The sequence below is a fragment of the Macrotis lagotis genome, chromosome 8 (assembly GCF_037893015.1).
Source record: "Macrotis lagotis isolate mMagLag1 chromosome 8, bilby.v1.9.chrom.fasta, whole genome shotgun sequence".
Taxonomy (NCBI): domain Eukaryota; kingdom Metazoa; phylum Chordata; class Mammalia; order Peramelemorphia; family Peramelidae; genus Macrotis; species Macrotis lagotis.
The window spans coordinates 48,967,710-48,992,050 of NC_133665.1; the positions used below are offsets into that span (position 1 = coordinate 48,967,710).

A 24,341-nucleotide genomic window follows, 5' to 3' on the forward strand; every position below is an offset into this window, starting at 1 on the left:
TTTTGATATGCAAATCATTGTAGTACTTCCTCCCTTTGTGTTTCTATAGAAACCTTTCAGTTTTTGTGTTAAGAAAACAAAGGAGAAATTAAACTCTTTGAGATGAATAGTTAAATACCTGACTAGAGAAGAAGCTTGATTCTTAACTCTAGTGGTTTTCTAAATTTTCTGGTAGTCACAGTTGAAATTTTTCTTATAATTTCTTATAATTTTGTTCAGTATGGACATTATTATCCCTAGTATATTCTTTGACCAGAGGAACAATATGATAGAGGAAATTAGTTAATTCATGGTTTTTGTTTATTTGTATGCTTTTGTCAAAAGAAACAGTTCTTTCAAATGTTCATGTGTTAAGAATATTGGAATTCTTTTTTTTTCATCCAAATCTAAATCTAAATTAAATTTTTTTAAATTTATTATTTAAGGCAATGGGGTTAAGTGATTTGCCCAAGGTCACGTATTTAGTGTCTGTGGCTGGATTTGAACTCAGGTCCTCCTGACTATCCACTGTGCCACCTAGCTATCCCTTTCATCTAAATCTAATTCTAGAGATCGTTCAAGTCTAAACTTTTAAAAAATATTAAGAGACTATTCACTTCTCATAAATGAAAAATTTCTTTTGTAAAATGAGAGTTTTGTACCTGTCTTTTCAAACTCACTCACTGGGATTAGATACATTTACAAAAAAGTCACTAATTGGCTGCTTAATGTGTCACATGGGCTTGCTTGGACTGTTGCCAATGCCTGGAACACAGTGATGCTATTTCTCCTTTTTTTTTTTTTTTAAGGATTTTTCGAGGCAAATGGGGTTAAGGCCACACAGCTAGGTAATTATTAAGTGTCTGAGGTCACATTTGAACCCAGGTACTCCTGATTCCAGGGCTGGTGCTTTATCCACTACTGCACCACCTAGCCGCCCCTTCTCCTTCATTCTTGAAGACTATGACATCATGGAGGTGGATGCTATGACAAGCACATGAAATGGTTTTGAGTGAGGGGGGACTGTGCTAAGTCACCAGCCTCACTTTCTCTTTTAAAGTCACTGGATCCATTGGCCAGATAAAAATCAGGAAGGCTGGAGACAGCCCTGGATGTGAGGCAGTCAGTGTTAAGTAAGGTGCCCAAAGTCACCCAACTAATATGTGTCAAGAGATTGGATTTGAACTGTCCCTAGCTGTTACATGGTAAACACTTAAACGATTTGCTATCATGACTTGAAACTCTTTGCAGAATGATTACAGTTGGGTTTTTCTAGCTGTAGATAATGGATTTATTGGTTTGTTAGAATTGACTTTGAATGTTTTCATAGCATTGAAATAAAAATAGCACTTACCTCTTGAATTGTGGAGTTAAAGCTCTTTTTGTTTCTTGGTTTCCCAGCATGTATAGATAGGTTTTTAATTTGTTCCCCAGACTAAAAATGAGGTCTCATTTATTGTCAGTTCATATAAGACTTTTCCTTGTGCATAATAGAAATTTCGGTGTTTGAACTGGGATTCTTGATCCTGGTGCTTGTTGTCATTTCTATACCTCTCTACCAGTCCTTAAAGACTGAGTACCTTTTCCCTTTTATATATGAAGTTGGAAATTACCTTCTGTTATTATTTACTTTTCTTCTAACTACCTTGTCAGAATTCTTCAACTTTGCTAACAAATCAAAAGATGGTCAAACTTTCTGTTCAAGATGTAGATATGACTCACTTGCTGAGAGGACCGAATGAGAAGTACCAGGATGAAATTTCAGAAAAATACTTAAAACCAAGCTTTACCAGAAAAAACAAATGATGGTTTTTAAAAGGTCCACTTGCCTCTAGATTTCATTTTCTTAAAAAAAAAAATTAGACTCTTTGAAGTACATATTAGACACTTAGTTGGAACAACATCAAATTGAATATTACCTTGGAATTTCAAGGGATAGCTTTCAGTCCTGAATCTTGTATTTAGTAAGTTTTCTGCCTTCTAGTTTGAAAAAAAAATCATTGACATATAGCGTCCTAAATTTTCTCACTATTTGCTGATAGAGAGAGAGTAGAGGTGAAAAAATGTTAGGTCCAAATGGACTTTGAAATAATAGCATTAGTATCTCTACATGTATTAAAGAAGAACAAAACAAAAATTTTGTCATTACTATGCTTTTCTTTGTCATTATTGTGCTTGGTGTGTGCTTTCCAGATAAGAAGAGGTATAAAGCCAAGTAGAAATTTTAGTCTCAGGAAATGATGTGGGCAAGGCACAGTCTTTGGAGAAGTTTTATAGTAAGTTAAGGGAACTAAGGTATTGAAAAAACCTTATTCTTCGTTTTCTGGGTATTTTGGAAAAGAGAAGGTTTTAAACAACAGAATTCTTAATATCATTTAATGTTTCAGATCTAAACACTTTGAATGACTAATTCTTTTTTCTATAGTTATTTTAAAATAGAATAGCTGTCTTCATATTTAAAGTAATTAGGACAATGCTTAGTAAGTTTTTGGGTTTGGTGAGTTGTATTTGAGGGGGGTGTGTGTGTGTGTTGTGTATGCATACATATGATAAAACTAAAATAGTTGAGATTATGCCTAGATTGTGGGAATATTGCTTTTGAATCTTTTAAATTAGATCCTGTGATCCCTGTGAAAGGGGAACTAGTATCACCTGTGGCTGGGTGAAAAGGGGATAGGATTTGGAAGGTCTCAGACGAATCTCTTTGCTATAACTAAGATATTGATTTACCAAATGAAATGACTATATAGTACTTTATAATATTTGTTTTGGGAATTATCATTTTCCTGATTGGATAAATTTTGCTTGGAGGGAGGGAGGGTTCTGTCTCTGAAGTCTTTAAAAACAATTCAAGAACTACAGCTTGTTTATATTATTATTAAATGAGTATTAATATATTTATATTTTATTGTATATTTCTTATATTTCATATTTCTTATATTTCCATTGAAATGTGACTACGCAATGTAATAGACATCTTGCTCTTTTTTTTAAGGTTTTTTTTTTGTAAGGCAAATAGGGTTAAGTGGCTTGCCCAAGGCCACACAGCTAGGTAATTACTAAGTGTTTGAGACTGGATTTGAACCCAGGTACTCCTTACTCCAGGGCTGGTGTTTTATCCACTGTGCCACCTAGCCACCCCTCTCTATTTTTTTAATGGTTAGGAGTCCTTGAAAAAAATCTAAGACACTTTTTAATATTCCCAACTCACAAACTATAGAAAAGATTCTACAGTAAGAACTTGAGAAAAATATAATGATTGTATGAAATTTATTGTTGCTTAGTGTTTCATACTTATTTCTATTTTCTTTCTAGATTTTGGGTCACTGTTTGACTTAGAAAATGATCTTCCTGATGAACTGATCCCCAATGGTGGTGAAATAAGCCTTTTAAACAGTGGGAACCTTGTTCCAGATGCAGCTTCCAAACACAAACAACTCTCAGAGCTTCTGAGAGGAGGCAGTGGCACTAGTCTAAACCCAGGCATAGGCAATGTGAACTCCAATAGCCCTGTCCAGCAAGGAATCGGAAGCCAGGCCCAAGGCCAGCCGAACAGTGCGAACATTGCTACTCTGGGTGCCATGGGCAAGAGCCCCCTGAATCAGGGAGACTCTTCAGCATCAAGCCTGCCCAAGCAGGCCCCCAACACCTCTGGACCTGCGCCCCCTGCTTCACAAGCACTGAACTCTCAAGCACAAAAACAAGTGGGGCTGGTGAGCAGTAGCCCTGCAACGTCACAGACGGGACCAGGGATCTGCATGAATGCTAGTTTTAATCAGACACACCAAGGCCTCCTGAATAGTAACTCTGGCCATACTTTAATGAGCCAGCCCCAACAAGGCCAGGGGCAGGTAATGAATGGATCTCTGGGTGCCGCTGGAAGAGGAAGAGGAGCAGGGATACAGTATTCCACTCCTGCCATGCCGGGTAATGCAGGGAGTGTGCTGGCAGAGACTCTGACCCAGGTGTCACCACAGATGGCCAGTCATGCAGGATTGAACACAGCACAGGCAGGAGCCATGACAAAGGTAAGTGAATATCCTTACTTTTTAAAAAAATTCTTTCCATTTAATGATATAATTTATTCACAAGTAACACATTAGCATGGAAATGCTGCCTAATCTTTTAATTAGTTGATTTCTTGGGGGTGGGGGTGGGGCACAAGTTTACTTGAAAGTTTTTTAATTGGTTACTATTTCATAGGAATACTGCAATATGCAATAATGAACAGGTTTATTCTATGAAAATTCAAGAATACTAAAACCTGTAAGGGCTTAGGTGTTAATTCAGATTATATGGTAAAATGACGTATGGCAAAAGCAGTGGACCAAATGGTGTTCTAGTAAGAGTTTTGCAGTGTTAATAGTAGGTTTTGAATATAACTGTATTCATACTGTTCTTGCACAATGACTAATGGGGGTACCCAAATGCAGGATATACATTATACTTGAAAATTTCTTGTTAATTTGATTGGATATTCAACATGCAAAAATTATTTATTTAGAATCTGCACTGTGAAGAATACCATATAGATGCAGAGTAAGTTAACAAAGTCTAAGGGAGACATAGATAGTATCTGAGATGTAGATCTAGAAGCAACAACATGATTCCTGTATTCCTGAAGTTACTTTAACATAGAAAGATAAAGTATAAACAAAGAAGCTTTAATAGACTAGAGTACCCCAGTGATTTAGAAAGCTTTGAAACTTCAGAGGCAAGGGATAAAAATAAGGAAAGGATCTGAATTTGATTTCATTGATGAGTGATACAGAAATTCCCTCTATCAGTGTAATTTGATACCGTCTCTCAAATTTGTATGTAGAGTTGTCTAGAGCCAAGGTGTCAGACTTGGCAAAAAACTTTTTCACTGTTTCCCCAAAAAACTCCTAGGTGTGTCCTGAAATCAGATTAAAACTCAATTGGGAATTGTTTAATAAAATAAACAAAATTACATACAACATAGATGATGTTAATTTCTGACTTTCTGAGTTGGTATCCTTTTCTGACAGCTAGCATATTGTTAGAGGCAGGTTGAACCCAGTCTTCCTGGATCTCAGGCCTGGATCTCTTGTCTATTATGCTACAGTATCTCTTATGCTTCAGCGAGAGATTTGGAAGATGTAATTGACATGAGAATATTCCAAAAAGCTTCATGAAGATTGGAGAAAATAGTTTTTCTAGAATGTAAAACCAGAAAGGACCTTATAAATCATCTAGTCTTAATTCTCTCATTTTACAGATGAGGAAATCAAGGGCCCTTTTGATCTGCCCAATGTCTCATTTCAGTTGGACTTGAAAGGATAGGTAGGAATTCAGCCAGAGAGGAGGGACCTTCCAGACATTAAAGGAACTCTGAATAAAGATGAGAAGATGCCAACGCATAGCACAGAAGGTAGTTACATTTAGTGTAAAGCTTTTATGGAGAGAAGTAACATGAGATGTAGCTGCAAGTGGACAGCGGTACCATACTGTGAAGAGTTTTTTGTGAAGTTTAAAGTTTTTCTTGGTGTGCAGTAAGAAGCCACCAAAGTTTATAAGCAGGGCATTAACCCAATAAGACTTAAAAAGAAGGAAGATTAGAATGGCAACATAATGAAGGATGCATTAGATTGGTTAGGGTGGAGGTAGGAAAACTTTTAGGAAGTTTTTAGGTATCTCAGATGAAAGGCAATGAAGGCCTGTACTAGAGTTATGATATTGGGTGTAGAGATGAAATTCAAAGATGCATTTTGATAATTTTTGTATTTTGTGATGTAAATTACCAGACTTTGTAATTATTTGGATTTGAAAGATGATAGAAAAAGGAGAGATGGAAGACAAACACAAAATTTGAAACTTGGAACACTGGGTGAAAGGTTATGCTGTTGACAAGTAGTGAAGTTACACTGGAGGAGCAAGTTTAGGGGGAGAAAATAGAGTTTTAGTTTTAAATAGTTAACTAGTCAAATCTTAAATATTGGTGGGATATTCAGGTGGAGGTGGTGAGTCTAAAGGTGAAGTTTCATTTGGGAATCATTTACTTAGCTTTGGGATTGAATGATAGTGCTAAAAGTTATGGTATAAAAGAGGAGAGGGGTGGCTAGGTGGAGCAGTGAATAGAGAGCACTGGCCCTGGAGTCAGGAGTACCTGAGTTCAAATGCAGCCTCAGACACTTAATAATTACCTAGCTGTGTTGCCTTGGGCAAGCCACTTGCAAAAACCTAAAAAAAGGGGGGAAAAAAGAGGAGAGAAGAGGCACTAAGTTTAATTACCTACTTTAAGGAGTAAGGAAGAGTCTACAAGAAAGAACTGGAGAATGTAGCCTCTCTGAAGGCCAAGAAAGAAAAGAGTACTTGGTAGGGCAGAAAACTCAAAGGTGTATTTAATTTGACAGAGCACTTTTAGTATGGTGGAGGGGGGGGATGTCAAATTGCAAAAAGAAATGACAAATCCTAGTGGGAAAACTTTATGATATACTAGATCACTTGGGGGAGAAAGATTTGTTCTTCTTGGGAAGTAATTTTTAATTCCTTTGGGAAGCTAGGAAATTCTGAGTGGAGCAGTTAAAAAAAGTCTACCTTAAATTATATGTTAAAGTAACATTTTTGATTAAGAAAATATGCTCTGTAAGGATACTTATTTTTTGCTATTGTGGAAATGTATGGAAATTCTCTTTTGGTATAGGAACAAGTTTCTGTCCTTCCAAAAGTGTGAATTAATAATTAAAACAGATTTCTTAAAAGATACTCATTCCATTGTCATTGCTGTTTTTTATGTTACCCTGATTTCCAAATATGTGTATGTATGTGCATGTGTATGTGTTCTTTCTTCCCCTTCCTGTTTTCTTTCTCAAAAAAACCTGAAGTTATAACAAAGAACAAGGAAAGTTAAGCAGTTCAACAAACTAACAACCAAGAGTATGCATAGTATCCCACCGCCTTGGTCCACTTGGGGCCAGGTTTGATCATAATAATTACATGACATAGAATTTTATTATTTATTCTCATTTACATTGTTGTTCAAATAACTTTTCCTCTGTCATGAGATCCTTTTCAACCTTGGGCATGGAGGCAGATGACATGGGGCCAGCTGGGTGACCTCAGACCTGATGTCAGGAATCTTAACTTCAAATCCAGCCTTAGGTACTTGTTAGTAGTATGATCTTGGGCAAGGCCTTTACTCTGTTTTCCTCAATTTTTTCATTTGTAAAATGGAAGTAATATTAGCTTCCACCTAGTTGTGAGAATCAAATGTGATAATAATTGTAAAGTCCTTACCACAATGCTTGGCATACAGAAGCATGGTAAAATGTTAACTCTTATTATTTTGTTGCTGGTGTAGATAACCCCTTTAATTATTAATATCTAGGTCATACAAGTGGTTTTAATAATCTGACTTAATCTCACAAATTTCTTTCCCTTTCCTCTCTCCCTTCCCCCCCACATTCTCTCTTGGAGAATGAAAGTTGTAGGTGAGTAATCCCAGTGTTTGAGTAATAGAGCTATCTTAAACTGTTAAAACTGCATTTCAATTTTTGGGCTATGTTATTGGTTTAAAAAGTGAACATGACATTGAAATTAATTGTTTGGTGATCTAGTTTGAGTGTCATTAATAAATATACTGTAACAATTTTTGTTCTCTATATATACATTTGAAGAAGTAAGAGTTTATTATTGTAGTTCTTTAGCATTATTACTGTATTGTAAGAATTTTTTTTTTAGGTTTTTGCAAGGCAAATGGAGTTAAGTGGCTTGCTCAAGGTCACACAATTAGGTAATTATTAAGAGTCTGAGGCTGGATTTGAATTCAGGTGCTTCTGACTCCAGGGCTGGTGCTCTATCCTCTGCACCACCTAGCTGCCCCAGCATTTTTTTAAAAATGCTTTCTTTTCTGTTGCAGTTTTTTTTAAAAAAAATATCCTTTGGTTGTTGCTGTAACTTCTTATTTTGGATGGGGGAAGACCCTAAATATGTTTTAAAAATTGACCAACTTAAACCTTGTTTAGAATGTCATATATCATAGGATGAATGATTTAGAGGTTTAATCAATCAACAGGTATTTAGTAGGATTCGAGTTACTTTGCCAGATGAATGGGTCTTGAAAGAACTGACAGTTGTGATACTGAGCCACTATCAGTGATTGCTGAAAGATTGTGAAAAATAGGAAAGAAACACAAGACTGAAGGGCAAATGTCTCGATTTTCTAAAAAAAAGAAAGAAAATAGTATACTTAAAGGCCAGTGATTTTTGACTCTTCATTGCTGGGGAAATTCTAGAAGGGTTCATTAAAGGGATGCTAGATCAACATTTAGAAAGAGAAGCAGTAATTGCAAAGACTCTGCATAGCTTTATGAACAATAAATTTAGGTCATGTCAGACAATTTCCTTCTTTTACAAGGTTTACTTAAGCTAGGAGATAAGGGATATGCTATGGATTTAGTTACCTAGTTTTTAGCAAAGTTTTGATGAAGTATAGGATAAACTTCATTTATGGAGTTGGAAAATTAAGAATTATAAAATAATTCACCATCAGGTATAGTCAAAACTGATTGAATTGCCTAACTCAGAAATAGTATTTGGGGTTTTTTCTCGTGACTTTTTAATAATATTTTTGTTTTCACATTGGCTGATTTCCCCCTACATTCTCCTCCCCCCACAGTTTAGTTGAATTTTTTTAAGAAAGGAAGAAGAGAAAAGGGAGTTTGTTATAGACTAGGTGAAAAGATTGAAAAACTATCATTGAAAGAGCCTGACAGAACAGTTAGGTTCAGATTAGTGAGGATAAGAAATGCAGTAGTGAAGTGGTTGCATATATTAAAATTGTCACTAGTAGAATTTTAAATGATGTAAAATATCATTATTGTTTACTATATTGATTGCAGTGGAATCATGTAATGTGATTTTGAATGATGTTCCCTTTTCATGGGATTTGGGATTCAGTATTAGTATTTATTAGTACCGAGCTAGCTTTATGTGTATCCATTGACTCATGGATCTAGCTCTCTGCAAAGGAGCTAGAGGTGTCTTCTCAATGTCTTCTTTGGGGCCAAACCTTTTCTTTATAATTTTGCAGCATTTGGGGTATCTATGTGGTACAGCTCTGGAGTCAGGAGTTACCTGAGTTCAAATCCGGCCTCAGACACTTAATAATTACCTAGTTGTGTGGCCTTGGGCAAGTCACTTAACCCCGCTGTCTTGGCAAAAACCTAAAAAAAAATTAACAGCATTTAATTTTGATTTTTTTGTGGTGGTCTTTACATTATTGTAGTCCTTATATATTATTTTCTTGGCTTTGCTTACTTCCTTTAAATTCATGTCTTGCAATTTTCTTTGACAGTGTTTAAGTTTAGGTCCTATATTGTTGAGAATTTTTTTTTGACAATCTTTTTGAAAAAACCAAAAATCAAAAAATGGTTGAAATGATGAGTTCCCTAAGACAGCAGTTTTCACATTTTTTTGATTAGTCCTATCAGTAAAGAATTTTTAAGCAACCAATATGTATTTATTTACTTAGTTATACGTATATACAACTGTGTTTGTAATTATGTGTGCTTATAGAACTTAAGTATGTTGTAAAACAAAAATTAATTAGGATGGTGATTATTGAATGAAGATAAGGTGATCTTTACCAGTATTGTGGATATAGACCCTATTTAGCAGTTGTTGTCTGATGATAATTTGAAGATAATATCAAGAAGAAACTAGATGACTTGAAGGAGTAAGTTTTAGGGGAAAGATACTGTTACGAGGTACAGATTAAAATCCATAATGTTCTTATTTATACTTTATATTCATTCTGTTCCACTCCACCCCTCATTTACCACTTCTAAGGAGGGAGGCTGGTAATAGGCTCCTTGGGGTGGAGGTAGGGGAGGAATATTGAATATACAGGCTAAAATGTGGTGCCCAGTGAATACTGGAGTCATGATGTTTATCCTTTGTTCTTGAAGAAGACCTTGACATCAGGGAAGTGATGCCGTGAGAAACACATGAGTTGGATTTGGTTGAGAGGGTACTAAGTTACTAGCCTTACTTTCTCCTCCAGAGTCATCTGAGAACAGGGACCAGATGTGAACCAAGACAACTGGAGATAACTCTGGATTCCAGACAGTCAAGGTTAAGTGATTTGCCCAAGGTCAAATAGCTAGAAAGGATCAAGTGTCTAAGACTAAATTTGAACTCTTGTCCTCCTGACTACAAGACCAATCCTCTCTATCCACTACACCACTTAGCTTGCTCTGAATACTGGAGAATCCACTGTGGGGTATATAAGTAGGGATACCTTGGTTGTATTTAACATTAAACCCATAATTGACTATCTTGCCATTCACTGATTATTTGAGTCATACCTCAGAGGCCTTGACATAGACAAGAGATGGAGTTCATGTGATCACGGTTGTAATCCACCTTAAGTATTATCTAGTACAGGGATTCTTGAACTTTTTGGGAGGTCATAGTCCCCTTAAGTGAGTTAGTAAAACCTATGGATCTCCCTTCTCAGAATAGTAGGGTTTTTTTAATTGTTTTTTGAATTTTACAATTTTTCCCCCCACAATCTTGCTTCCCTCCCCCCAACCCCCCCCCACAGAAGGCAGTCTGATAGTCTTTACATTGTTTTCATGCTATACATTGAGCAAAATTGAATATGTTGAGAAATCATATCCTTAAGGGGAAAAAATGTGAGATAGTAAAATTACATAATAAGATTACTTTTTTTAAAATTAAAGGTAATAGTCCCTGGTCTTTGTTTAAACTTCACAATTCTTTCTCTGGATACAGATGGTATTCTCCATTGGAGATATCCTAAAATTGTCCCTGATTGTTGCATTGATGAAATGAGCAAGTCCATTAAGGTTGATCATTAACCCCATGTTGTTGTTGTTCTGGTTCTGCTCATCTTGATCAGCATCAATTCATGCAAGTCTTTCCAAGCTTCCCTGAATTTGCATCCCTCCTGGTTTCTAATAGAACAATAGTGTTCCATGACATACATATACCACAATTTGCTAAACCATTCCCCAATTGAAGGACATTTACTTGATTTCCAATTATTTGCCACCACAAACAGGGTTTCTATGAATATTTTTGTACAAGTGATATTTTTACCCTTTTTCATCTTCTCTTCAGGGTATAGACCCAGTAGTGGTATTATTGTTGGATCAAAGGGTCTGCACATTTTTATTGCCCTTTGGGCATAGTTCTAAATTTCTCTCCAGAAAGGTTGGATGAGTTCACAGCTCCACCAACAATGTAATAGTGTCCCAGATTTCCCACAGCCCTTCCCACAATGAGCATTATCCTTTCTGGTCATACTGGCCAGTCTGAGAGGTGTGAGGTGGTACCTCAGTGAAGCTTTAATTTGCATTTCAGAGCAATTTTGCATATGACCATGGATTGATTTGATTTCCTCATCTGTAAATTGCCTTTGCATATCCTTTGACCATTTGTCAATTGGGGAACGGCTTTTTTTTTTTTTTTAATTTGTCTCAGTTCTCTGTATATTTTAGAAATGAGTCTTTGTCAGAAACATTAGTTGTAAACATTGTTTCCCAGTTTACTACGTTTCTTTTGATCTTGGTTACAGTGGTTTTGTCTGTGCAAAAGCTTTTTAATTTAATGTAATCAAAATCATCTAGTTTGTTTTTGGTGATGTTCTCCATCTCTTCCTTAGTCATAAACTGCTTCCATTTCCATAGATCTGACAGGTAACCTAGTCCTTGATCTTCAAGTTTGCTCCTAGTATTGCTTTTTATGTCCAGGGTGTGAGGTGTTAGTCTAATCTAATCTAAATTTCTTCCATACTGACTTCCAATTTTCCCAACAGTTTTTATCAGAGAGTTTTTATCCCAATAGCTGGACTTTTTGGGTTTATCAAACAACAGATTACTATAATTGCTTCCTGGTATTACACCTAGTCTATTCCACTGGTCTGCCACTCTGTTTCTTAGCCAATACTGATGCTTTATAATATAATTTTAAATCTTGTAAGACTAAGTCATCTTCTTTTGTACTTTATTTTATTGAATCCCTGGAAATTTTTGACTTTATATTTCTCCATATGAATTTACTTACAACTTTTTCTAATTCATTGAAGTAATTTTTTGGGATTTTGATTGGTAGGGCACTAAACAGGTAGTTTAGTTTTGGTATTGTCATTTTTATTCTATTAGCTCTACCTATCCCTGAGCAGTTGTTGTTTGCCCAGTTATTTAAATCTGATTTGTGTGAGAAGTATTGTATAATTGTTTTCAAAAAATTTCTGAATATGAATTGGCAAATAGACTCCCAGGTATTTTATATTGTCTGAGGTTACTTTGGGATTTCTCTTTCTAGCTCTTTCTTCTGTATCTTGTTAGTTGTAGATAGAAAAGTTGAGGTTTCATGAAGGTTTGTTTTATATCCTGCAACTTTGCTAAAATTGCTAGTTGTTTCCAGTAGTTTTTTTGGATGATTTTTTGTGATTCTCTAGGTATACCATCATGTCATCTTCAAAGAGTGAGAGTTTTGTCTCTTCCTTCCCAATTCTAATTCCTTCAATTTCTTTTTCTTCTCTAATTGCTGAATACAGTATTGAATAGTAGTGGTGATGATGGGCACCCTTGTTTCACCCTGATCTTATTGGGAATGCCTCTAGCCTCTCCCCATTGAATATAATGCGTGTTGATGGTTTCAGATAGATAGTGCTTATTATTATTCTAAGGAGCAGTCCATTTAGAATCTAGGTCTTATTAGACTCTGTTTCTTGGCATTTTTTACCTTGGCACTTATTTTTGTCTGTCACCTTGAACAGGGCTTTTTAGGGCAGCCACATTCTTAATTTATGCTGCTGTTAGGATTAGATGTACAGTTTCCATAACTGTGAGCAGACCATTCCACCTGTAAGACTAGCTTTGAGTCATCCCTAAACACTACTTAATTTGGCTTGCACCTCTTTGTTAAACCTGTTGAGATATTCAACACAACCTGTGGGAATCAGTTGACTGAAATTAAATTATTTGAAATTTACCTATTATAAAACATTTTAGATAGTAATTCCAGAGTTTACCAAAACATTTAATTTTAGAAAATAATTGCAGATGTTGTTTAAAATTTTTTTTTTTTACATTTAAGGCAGTGGCGTTAAGAGTGACTTGCCCAAGGTCAAGCAGCTAGGTATCTTTGTGTCTGAGTCTGAATTTGAACCCAGGCCCTCCTGACTCCAGGGCTGGTGCTCTTTCCACTAAGCCACCCAGCTCCCCCCTGCAGATGTTATTTTTTTTTAGATTTTTTTTCAAGGCAATGGGGTTAAAGTGGCTTGCCCAAGGCCACATGGCTAGGTAATTATTAACTGTCTGAGGTTGGATTTGAACCCAGGTATTCACTATGCCACCTAGCCACCCCAGATGTTATTTTTAAAAATAACTTTTGCTCACTTTGTTTTTCAATTATTTGTTTTCTTATAATGAAGAAAAAGAGAAAATAGTAACTTTAATACTAGCTAACATTTATATAATGCTTACCTATGTGCCAGGCACTGTGCTAAATGGCTTTGTACCAATCTATGAAATAAGTCTGATGTTATGTGCAGTATCCTCTTCATATTGTCCTGGATTTCTTCAAAGAAAGGGGAAAGAGGGAAGGTGTTTTCTCATATTGCTTTTTTGAGACCAAGCTTGATCATGGTAATTTCTCAGCATTCAGTTTTGATTGTTATTTAGATTGTCTGTTAAGTAATACTCTTACTACTGCATTCATATGCCAAGATTTGTTTAGCTATTCCCTGACTAAACAGTATTTACTTTGATTCTAGTTCTATTCTACCACACTGTGTACTGCTATAAATATTTTGGTGTGTATTATGGTATGTCACTAGCAGTGGAGCTTTGGGTCAAAGGAAAGCTTCATTTTTGTCACACTTGGAATTACTTGTACATTCATTTTTTTCAAGAGTTTCATCTTTTTTGTTGTCACAGATTTCTTCAGCCATCTGATGAAGGCTGTGTGGACCTCTTCTCAGAATGTTTTCAAAAAAACATTAAAATAAAATAATACATAGATTGAAAAGGAAATCAGTTGTATTGAAGTAGAGTTATCAAGATAGGTGAATGTATTAAATATGTTTTATAAATTTTTTAAAAATCCTGATTCCTACAAAACTCATCCACTGAATTTATTTTGTTTGGTTTTCAATTTCGTATCTTGATACTCAGCCTGAATAATTAATAGCCAAATTTAGCAAACTTCATTTAGACAGGCTCTTTTCTGTTTTGGAATATAGCATATTGGAAAGGAAAAACACTATCTCAGATTTATCTTTGAGTTGTGTCTTAAATTATTGTTGTTAATGGGAATAATAACAATAACAAAAATAGCTAGCAGTTATACAGTACCATCTTTGGGCTAGACTCTGTACTTATCTTTTTAAAGATAACTTTCTCATTTGATCCTCACAACAAAAGAAAAGAAAACTGAGAAAACTTGACTTAGCAGCCAAGGTTACAGGACTATTATGTGAGACTGGATTTGAACTCAAGTCTTTCACACTAAAAGACCTAGCTCTCTATCCATTGCATCACTTAATTACCTTAGGCAGTATCATTGGGATAGGTATCTTATATTGTCTTGGTACATAGTAAGCTGTTTTATTTTCATTAATTTGACTAATTCCTTATCTTTAAAAATGAGAGCTATATTAAATGATCAAAGTTTTATGGACTTAGAGCTGGGAAAGATTTGAGAAGTTGACTAATCTAATCAGCTAATTTTATAGAGAAGAAACATAGAATAAGTGACATTCAAAACTAGGCCTTCTTGACTTGAAAACTAATCCTCTTTTCACTGCATCACTTCCATCATTCTGTGGTGGGTTTTTTTTTTTGAGAATGTGATCATTGGCACACAGGTGGTTGTCATAATTATTCTTTGATTGTACAATTTTCTACAGTATTCAATGTTTTTGGTTTGATTTACAACTCCCTTTGTTTTTTGGAGTTCTTTGTTATGTTCCTCCATTGTGTGATTTTGCTCATTTTTTGAAGGTATAAATCAAATGCTGAGGAGGAGGAAAACTTTGCCAGGGTAAATGCCTTATAAAAGAGATTACAAAAAATAGTAGGTAACTGACTGTCAAAAAGAAGAGGCTTTGTCATGAGAATTTTTCCAATAAAGGTAGCCACTTATAAATTGTTAAACTATAGTGCCTCCATTGCTAAGTTACACAAAAGAGCTATTTGTCACATTTTATAAAGTATAGTGATTGTCAGAAGAATCTCCTGAGCATGACAACCTTGACTAGGCAAGAGGATTAGCTGAAGGATAAGGGAAATCTTTACTATGGAAAAAATTGTTTAGGTGGTACATTACTGGCACACTCTTTCTTGAAATTAATTTATATTTACATTGACATACCCTCTAGGAGAATATCCTCAAGACTATTATAGTTTTCATTTTTGTAACTCTCATACATAGCATATACTACCATATGTGTTGTAGTTGCCAAGTAAATGTCTATGTAATTGAATTGAAAGTATTATGCTTTCACAAAAATACCATTTCCTTTTTCTTGAAGGTAGTTAAGTGTTCTTGTACTTGTACTTGGTGGTCTAGTTAGAAAAGTCAAGAGAGTATTCTAAGAGCATATATTTGAATATATAAATTGAATATTTCTGAGGGAGTAAAAATATCTGTCACTATTCAAATTCCAGTTTATATTGTATAGTGATGTCAGGTTAAGAGCTTTTGGTCAGGATGTGATTGGATCTAATATGATAGGTATTTATTAAGTGCTTGCTGTATGCAAGGAAGATATTATTGGGTGTTGGAACAACAAAGTAAAGAAGAAAAATAGGCTTTTCATTTAAGTAATTTATATTCTCTAGGAAATTACAAAATAAATTTTAGGTATGATAATATAAGAAGAGGTACTAGCTAAAGTTATCAGTATCCTAAAAATGACCTTGAGATTACGTCCTCTTTAAAATTGCCTGGTCTAGGGGTAGAGTAGTGTATAAAACAAGCCCTGGGGTCAGAAGGACCTGAATTCAGATCTGATATCAGATACTCACTATATGATCCTGGACAAATCCCTTAACCCCATTTGCCTCCAAAACAAACAGACAGAATTGCCTGAGCTTAAAGAAACAAAATGTAACCTTCCTATTTACAATTAATGATTATTAAATAGTAGATAATTTCCTTCCTTGTGATACTCTTTACTTTCTTTCCTCTCCCACTCCAGGCTACATGAATTAGTGAGTGGGAAAATCGGACCTCAATAATCTTTTTTTTCCTTCTAATTTTAAAATAATATTCTTCTACAAAGTAGTATTTCCTAAAGTAGAATCCAGAAAATTTATTGAAAACTGACTATTTATTACTTTTAAAAATTGTATATAATTGAACATATTACTTTCAAAACTATCTTGTTTGTGTCTCCTCAATTTCCTTCCTTTCCCTTCTGTGCATTTATAAAAAAAATTTCAATGATCCTCTTTTTCTTTTTTGGTATTAACTATTGTTATCCTCTTTTTGCCTCCCTAAACTGACCTCTTCAAATAAAACCAGAAAAAAATAATTCTTGTATCAAATAAGCAAAGGGAAAGAAACAAATCTATATAATAGCTATGTTAAAAAATTATTTCTCCTATGGATCTGCGGTTTGATCATTGCTTTGATCAAAGTTCTTAGATAGTGCAATGGATAGAGCAAGGCTTGTAACCAATAAGATCATCATTCTTAGTTTTTTTTAACTCTGACCTCAAAGACTTACTAGCTGCCTCAGTTTACTCATTTGTAAAATGAGCTAGAGAAGTCATTGACCAAACCACTCTAGTATCTGCCAAAAACACTTCAAATAGGTCATGAAGACTTGGTCCCTGATGAAAACAGCTGATCAACAACAATCAAAAAATTGATCAGAGTTCCCATGTCTTTCAGTTTTTCTTTATTTATCATGTTATATAAATTGTTGTCTTTTCTCTTTTATATTACTGTGGATCATCAGTTTACTCAAACAGGATTCTCTGAAATCATCTCTTTTGACTTTTGTATGCAATAATATTCTATTACATTATTATGCCACAGTTTTTTTTCAGCCATTGCCTGTTGATGGATAGCCCTTAGTTTTCCTTTCCTTTTTAATCCCTCCTTTCTTTTTCTCCTTTGAACTTTTGATGTTCTTTGTGTGTGTTCATTCCTTAGTTCATTTAAAATCAGAGTATGGTTCATTTGATGTCTTCTCACCCCTTCCTCCTTGTTTATATATACTCCCTCAATTTACCCCAGTTGTGAAAAATAGTAACTTCTCTTTACTTCTTTTTTAAACTATATTCTTCTTTCTCCTTTCTTTTACAGCCATGCAATAGAGCCAGTCTACCACTGGCTTTCTGTTTTATTTAGTCATTACAAAAACCCTTTCAAGATATTGAAGTTCTTAAGGGATGCATATTCCTTTTCCCCTTTTAGAATGTTATAGGTCATCCTACAGCCCTTTCCAATTGAAATTAACTTATCTTTCTAGGTGTTTCTGGACTCTTGTTTTTGTACTTGAAAAAGTTTCTACTCAGCTCTGGCCTTCTCTGCAGAAATTCTTGAAAGTCTTCTATTCTATTAAAGGTACATTTCCCTCTCTTCTCCCCCAACCCCCCATCCCCATCTCCCTGTAGGGACATAATACTTGCAGGAAAGTATTTCTTGTTTTAGGTCCTTCTGTTTTGCCTTTTGGAATATTGTAGTCCAAGATTTCCTCTGATTCTTCTTTTAAGAAAAATAAAAAAAATAGGAGCGGCTAGGTGGCGCATTGGATAGAGCACCAGCCCTGGAGTCAGGAGTACCTGAGTTCAAATCCGGCCTCAGACACTTAATAATTACCTAGCTGTGTGGCCTTGGGCAAGCCACTTAACCCCATTTGCCTTGCAAAACAAAAACAAAAAAAGAAAAAGAAAAACACTACTTCTGAATCTTTTATTGACTAGAGTAGTTCAGATCTGTTTCCTATAATCCCCAGGGTAATAAATGAGTCCTACAATGAAGGAAGGCAGTTACCTAGCTCCTTGGAGGTCAGCTTTACCTAATGAAAGGAATTGGGCGGGTGAGTAAAGTTGACCAAAAAAACCAGTGGAAAGTAGATGATCAGAGTGAAGGGGACATCAGATTGGCTGGTAACTGGTCATTCCAGTTATCTTGGGAGGGACCTCATGGAGGGAACAGATGCCCAAACCTACATAGCAGTGTGGTCTCTATTCAGTTCTCAAGCAATTGAAGAAGGGAAGGCCAATTATTTATACCTGTTTCCCTTCAGCATGAAGTTGAAAGGTCAGTGGGGAGAGATAGAATTAAGACTCAGCACCCCAGATAAGTAATTTAATTTGGGTAGAATTGTTTTGTTATATTAGTGTGACCTACCCATGAGCGATTCGTATTTTTCCAGTTGTTTAGCTCTCTTTATTTGTGTAAAAAGTATTTTACAATTTTGTTCCTACAAATACTAATTTTGACAGGTGGACTCCCACATATTTTATACTTTATCTCTTCCTGCTGGGTTATGTCATTAATAGATTTATAAAATACTTATGATTGATATGGGTTTATTTTATGTCCTGTAACTTTGCTAACGTTTTTAATTATTATAACTAGTTGTTTAATAGAAGTAATCTATTTTTCCATTTGGTCAATTCTGTTTTCTGAGGTTTTATTTTCTTCGGATTTTTGGTGCCATTTAGTCAAACTGTAAATTGTCTTTTCACAGTTTTCTTGGATCCCTCTAGTCTCTTGCCACATTTTCCTCCACTATTCTCATTTGATTTTTAAAATCAATTTTAACTCTTTCAGGAAATTTTTGTTGGGCTTGCATCCTCTTTGAGGCCTTGCTTGTATCTGTTTTGAGCTTATCTTCTGAGTTTGTGTTTTGATCTTGCTACCACTGTAGAAGCTTTTTGTTGTCAGGTTCATTTTTTTTATTGTTTCTCAGCCTATTTCTTGACTTTGAACTTTGTAAAGTTGAGTTCTGTTCTTGGTGTTTGCATCAGAGTGTTCCAAGCTTCAGGCTTTTTTGCCCTGATATTTTCAGAGCTAGTTCTGGGTTGGGAAATTTTCAGTGCTTCAAGCTGATGTGATGGGGAGTGTGGTCACTTTTCTCTTGTTCTGCCCTCTAGCCCTTATTTAGAAAGGGCTGCTGATCCCTCCATGTCAATAAACATTATTCCATGTATGATATAGCAAGCTGTACTAATTCTCCCTGTAACTGTTACCTGGATATGGATATAGACAATCAAATTTCCAAACAACTCCCTCAACCCAGTGCTATTACTGGGGTCCTTTGTAATCTCTTCTGATTAGTATATATTAGATCCCCTTACTGTCTCTGACTTGAGAATTCCCAAATTGCTATTTCTATCCCTAGGTGGTGTTACAATCATGGCTCTGGGCTCCAGGCCAACTCCCACCCCAATATCATTGACCTCCCCTCTTACTAAATTGTCTTTATCTGAGAAAATGTCTCATTCTTTGTTGTCTTCCACTCTAGAATTTGATTTGAGGTGTCATTTTGATGTGTTTGGAGGGGAATATTGGGAGAGCTGGACTACTCCTCTCCACTGCCATCTTGGCTTCATTACCCAGCCAGTTTTAGTGGTGGGTTTTGTAGCTAATTCTTTCTGTCTCCAAATTCTGAGCTTTCAAGTAACAAATAATTTTTTAAAAAGAATTAAAGAGGAAAAAGAGAAAAATTCAGGATTGCCAATTATTACATAAAATAAATCAAACTGGTATTATATTTTGTAAAGTTCCACACATGTAGTCCTTCCATGTCAACAAGAATTTATTAAACCTTTCCTATATGCTGCCAGAAACTCTACTAAATATTTAGTATAAAAAAAAAAGCAAAGAAAAAATCCAGAAAAATTGATTAGTGGAACAGATAAAAGCAAAAAGATATAATTGAACTTAAGGAATCTGAGAACATTTTTTACTTAGGGAAGAATTCCATTTGAAAAGAATTAGTGGAACATTGGAAATCTTTTGTCAGAAACCAGATTTGTCAAATGACAAAAACAGAACAAGACCAAATTCAGTACCTTTCACAGATATGGCCCCGAAAATTCTTGACCACTCAGGGACTAGAATTATAGGTGATCAAAAAGGACAAAATTAGATTGTTTAGAATGCATGAAATGAAAAATTCAAAATTGACTACTAAATTAAGAGAAATGGTCAGTTTTAGAAGGATTTATTTATATCAAATAGCTTTGATAGGAATCTACTATACCCAAGATACATAATGAACTAGCACAAAAAACTTTAAGCACAAAAACTATTTCCAGTTTGGTTAAGTGCACATGATATGGGGGGGAAACTATTCTCAAAAAAAAAAAAAGATTTGCAAACATATTGAATAAAGTAGTCCAAATCACTTATAAGAGTAATGCAAATGAAAGCAGCGTTTGACATGCCTCCTTTATACACAGAGCAAAATGGAAAATATTATAAAGGTTGGGAATGATCTCTGTTGGAAAGATTGTAGAAGAAAAGTAAAACTAATTCATTGTTGATAGAGTTGTGAGTTGACTCAGCTATTATGGGATAAAATTTGTAATTAATTATTTACATGTAAATGTAATCTAAAAAAACACTTTCTCTCATTCTGTTGGTCTATCTGGAGTCTTTGTCCATTCATTTCCATTCATACTTTTCCTTTTATGATCAAATAATGCTCCTCCAAAAAATTTCTTTTCCTTTTTAAACCACATTCTTAGGTTGTGTTCCCAAAAACAAAATTACTGAGTTGAAAAGTGTGAAAATCTAAATGTTAGTTGAGGGCATTCTCAATGAACATTTGTGAGGTGGGAACAAATTGACTTCAAATATATTTTCTATTATTCCACGTCATTACAATTAGGCAGTTAACTGAAAGAAGCAGACAATACAAGACCCCTAGTTCCTTGAAAGTGTTTCTGATATATGTAATTGAAACACCAACCATGTAACATCTAGCATTGGAGTTAACTTTATTCAACCCCCTGTTTAACAAGTGAGACATAAAAGCAAGGAACCTTGTTTTCCAAAGATACCTGTCATTTTCATGGTAGTTGTTCAATGCTGACTCCATTTAATGGCCTATTCCCTATAAATGGTGAATCCAATTCAGAACATTGTGGAATTTGGCTGAATTTTTAAAATTATTTTTGTTGAATAATCTGCATAGAATAAAACCAAGTGGAGAAAGACTTGTTATTTTAATCAAGAAATGCAGTTGAATGGGAGATCAATACCTATCATAGATCTTGAATAGACAATGCAGATGAACATGAACCAGGGCCAGAACTGAATAGAGTGGGTTACAGTGTTTTGGTGATGCCAAGCTTCTGCCTATAACAAATAGTCACATTATAATTCTTCTAAGTAGTACATGGGTTATAAAGCATGAAATATATTCTGAAGAATTAAAATTGCATGTCACAAATTGTCAGTGGACATAGTTTTCAGATGAAGAAATTTGAAAAAATGCTCTAAATCACCATTAGAGAAATGCAAATTAAACTCTTGAGCTACCACCTCACACCTATCAGATGACTCATATGACAGAAAAGGGAAATGATAAATGTTGTAGGGAATGTGGGAAAACTGGGATACTAATACACTATTGGTGGAGCTATGAACTGATCTAACCATTCTGGAGAGCAATTTGGAATTAGATCTAAAGGGTAATAAAACTACATATCCTTTGATCCAGCAATATCACTACTGAGTCTGTTTCCCGAAGAGGTCATAAAAAAGGGGGAAACCTCCCACATGTTCAAAAATATTTATAGAGCTCTCTTTGTACCAAAGAATTGTTAATTGAGGGGATACCCATCAATTGGAAAATGGCTGAACAATTTGTGTTGTATGAATGTAATGGAATATTATTGCTCTAAAAGAGTTGCTGAGTAAGCAGATTTCAGAAAAAAACCCAGAAAGACATGAACTGATGCTGAATGAAGCGAGAGATTGTGTGATGATGATCAACTGTGATAGACTTTCTCCTTTCAGCAATATAGAGATCAAAGACAGTTCTTAAAAACTTGTGATGGAGTCTGAATGGAGATAAAAACATATTATTTTCACTTTTTAAAATTTTTTTCTTTCTCATGGTTTTTCCCTTTTATTCTGATGCTTCTTGACTAATATGGAAATATGTGTAGCATGATTGTACATTTATAACCTATATCATATTACTTGCTGTCCCCCTTGTGGAGGGAGAGGGAGAAAGCAAGGGTGGGAGAGAGAAAACAGAAATGAATGTTGAAAACTATATATATCACTGGGAATATAAATAGATAAAATGTATATCACCTAAATGACAATGGAGAGACTCATCATAACGGTCATGTGGACTCAGCAATGTATTGCTAGTGAAAAATTACACAAGAGAAGAGGTATAAAAGATGAATGATGGGAAAGGGAACCAGTTCTGTAATAGTAAGAGTGAAGAATAACTTGATTGACCACTGATATGCTAGACAGAAATGTTTTAATTGACAATCCCTAGGATGTGCAGTTGTATTGCTTGGGGAAGATTTTTGAGAGGCCAGGCACAAGAGTCACACAAGGATACATTGTTATGAATGAGCTAAAGTTTGTATCATTGGAGAGAGTACCCAGATTAATGAGATCCCTCAAGTGTCAGAGAAGGTTATCATTTTGGAACTTGCTGAATACTTCTGAAATGCACAGCTCAGACAAATTCATATGTTAATTTATATAAATCTTTCAAGGAAAAATAATTCGTGTATAAAATGGATCTGTTCTAGAATTCTTGAATGCATGTAATCTTATATTTTTATTTTTTTTCCACAGTGACTTGCCCCTTTAAAAAAAACTTGTAAAAATATGTGCAGTAAATGAATAATTAGATTTTTTTGTTAAATCAAATTTGATTTGTGGATTGTTTTTCATATCCATGTTATAAAAGTGCTATTTTTTTGTACATTCCACACATCTAGTTTTGGATCATCATTTTTGAATATTGACCAAATCTCCAGAGAACAATTCTTTGAATTAAAGAAAAAAGGGAAGAAAAGTATTTGAGCAAAACTAACCAGTGTAACATCAGAGTACGACAGTATATAGTCTTCCACAACCATAGTCTCTAAACTACTCAATGAATGGAGGTTGGTTAGTGTGCTTTTTCTTGTCCTTTCCATTGCCAAGATTAGTCTTCATGATTATATATAACATTCAAGTTTCAGATTTTTCCCTCTATTCCACTTACAATATTAAAGTCATTTATTATATTGTTTCACTTTGCATCAATTCACATTAAGTCTTGCCATGTCTCTTCAGATTCTTAAAAGAGACCATTTTTCTTCTACTTTTCCTGCTACTTCCAGATACTCTTCTTTTCTGTTGTATTATTTTATCACCTGGATCTTACTTAGTCTTCCTTGGGGTTTCTGTGTTAGAGATTATAGTGGAATATAGAAGTTAACTTCTAAAGTTAGCATCAAACTGAAGTTGGTTATAGTGAAGGAGAGCCTTGAGAATGGTGTGAGCATATGGGAACAGTAAACTTTTTATAAATGTTAGCTTTCATTTTTATAACATTGATCTTATCATTACCACCAACTGTACCTCTCCCATTTTTGTGAACTTAAATTCCTTAACTGGTCATAATCTTTTATCATACCATCTTTCATAATATGTACCTTACTACTTCTCTCCATGACTCCAGTGTCACCTACTCAGTCTTTTTGTACTTAATCTCTTCCACTGATCCATTTCTTAGCCAGTACCAGATAGTTTTGATTACTGCCACTTTATAATATAGATTTAGATCTGATATAGCTAGACCATATTCCAGCGTATTCTTTGTTCTCCTAACTGGCTTATGGTATCATCCTTTATTTCTTAATCTTGTATCTTATTTTAGTGTAGGGTGTGAGATGTGGGTCTATACCTAGTTTTTGCCATACTGTTTCCTAATTTTCCCAGCAGATTTTGTCAAATAGTGAGTTCTTGTCCTCGAGAAGCTGGAGTCTTTGGGTTAATCAAAAAAATATATTACTATAGTGGTTTACTACTGTTTGTTTTGTACTTAATCTAATCTACTGATCCACTTCTCTATTTCTTAGCCAGTACCAGACAGTTTTGATGACTGCTGCTTTTTAATAATATAGTTTTAGTTGTGGTATAACAAGGCCACTTTCCTTTTCAATTTTTTTCTCATCAATTTCCCTTGATTATATATATTTTATGTATATGTTTTGGTTTTTGCAAGACATTGGGGTGGGGTTAAGTGACTTGCCCAAGGTCACACAACTATGTAATCTTTAATTGTCTGAGTCTGGGTGTGAGCTCAAGTCCTCCTGACTCCAGGATTGGTGCTTTATCCACTGCAACTTCTAGCTGCCTCTAATTACCTTGATATT

At 34.8% G+C, this 24,341-nt stretch overlaps 1 protein-coding gene across 1 annotated transcript in view; it reads left to right on the forward strand.

Annotated features, from left to right (window-relative positions):
* CREBBP (CREB binding lysine acetyltransferase) overlaps positions 1–24,341 on the forward strand; it is a 148,331-nt gene that overhangs the window by 22,149 nt on the left and 101,841 nt on the right. Inside the window, exon 2 of the mRNA XM_074196859.1 lies at positions 3,295–4,007. Within this exon, the coding sequence (XP_074052960.1) occupies positions 3,295–4,007 (713 nt within the window). The remainder of the gene's footprint in view (positions 1–3,294; positions 4,008–24,341) is intronic.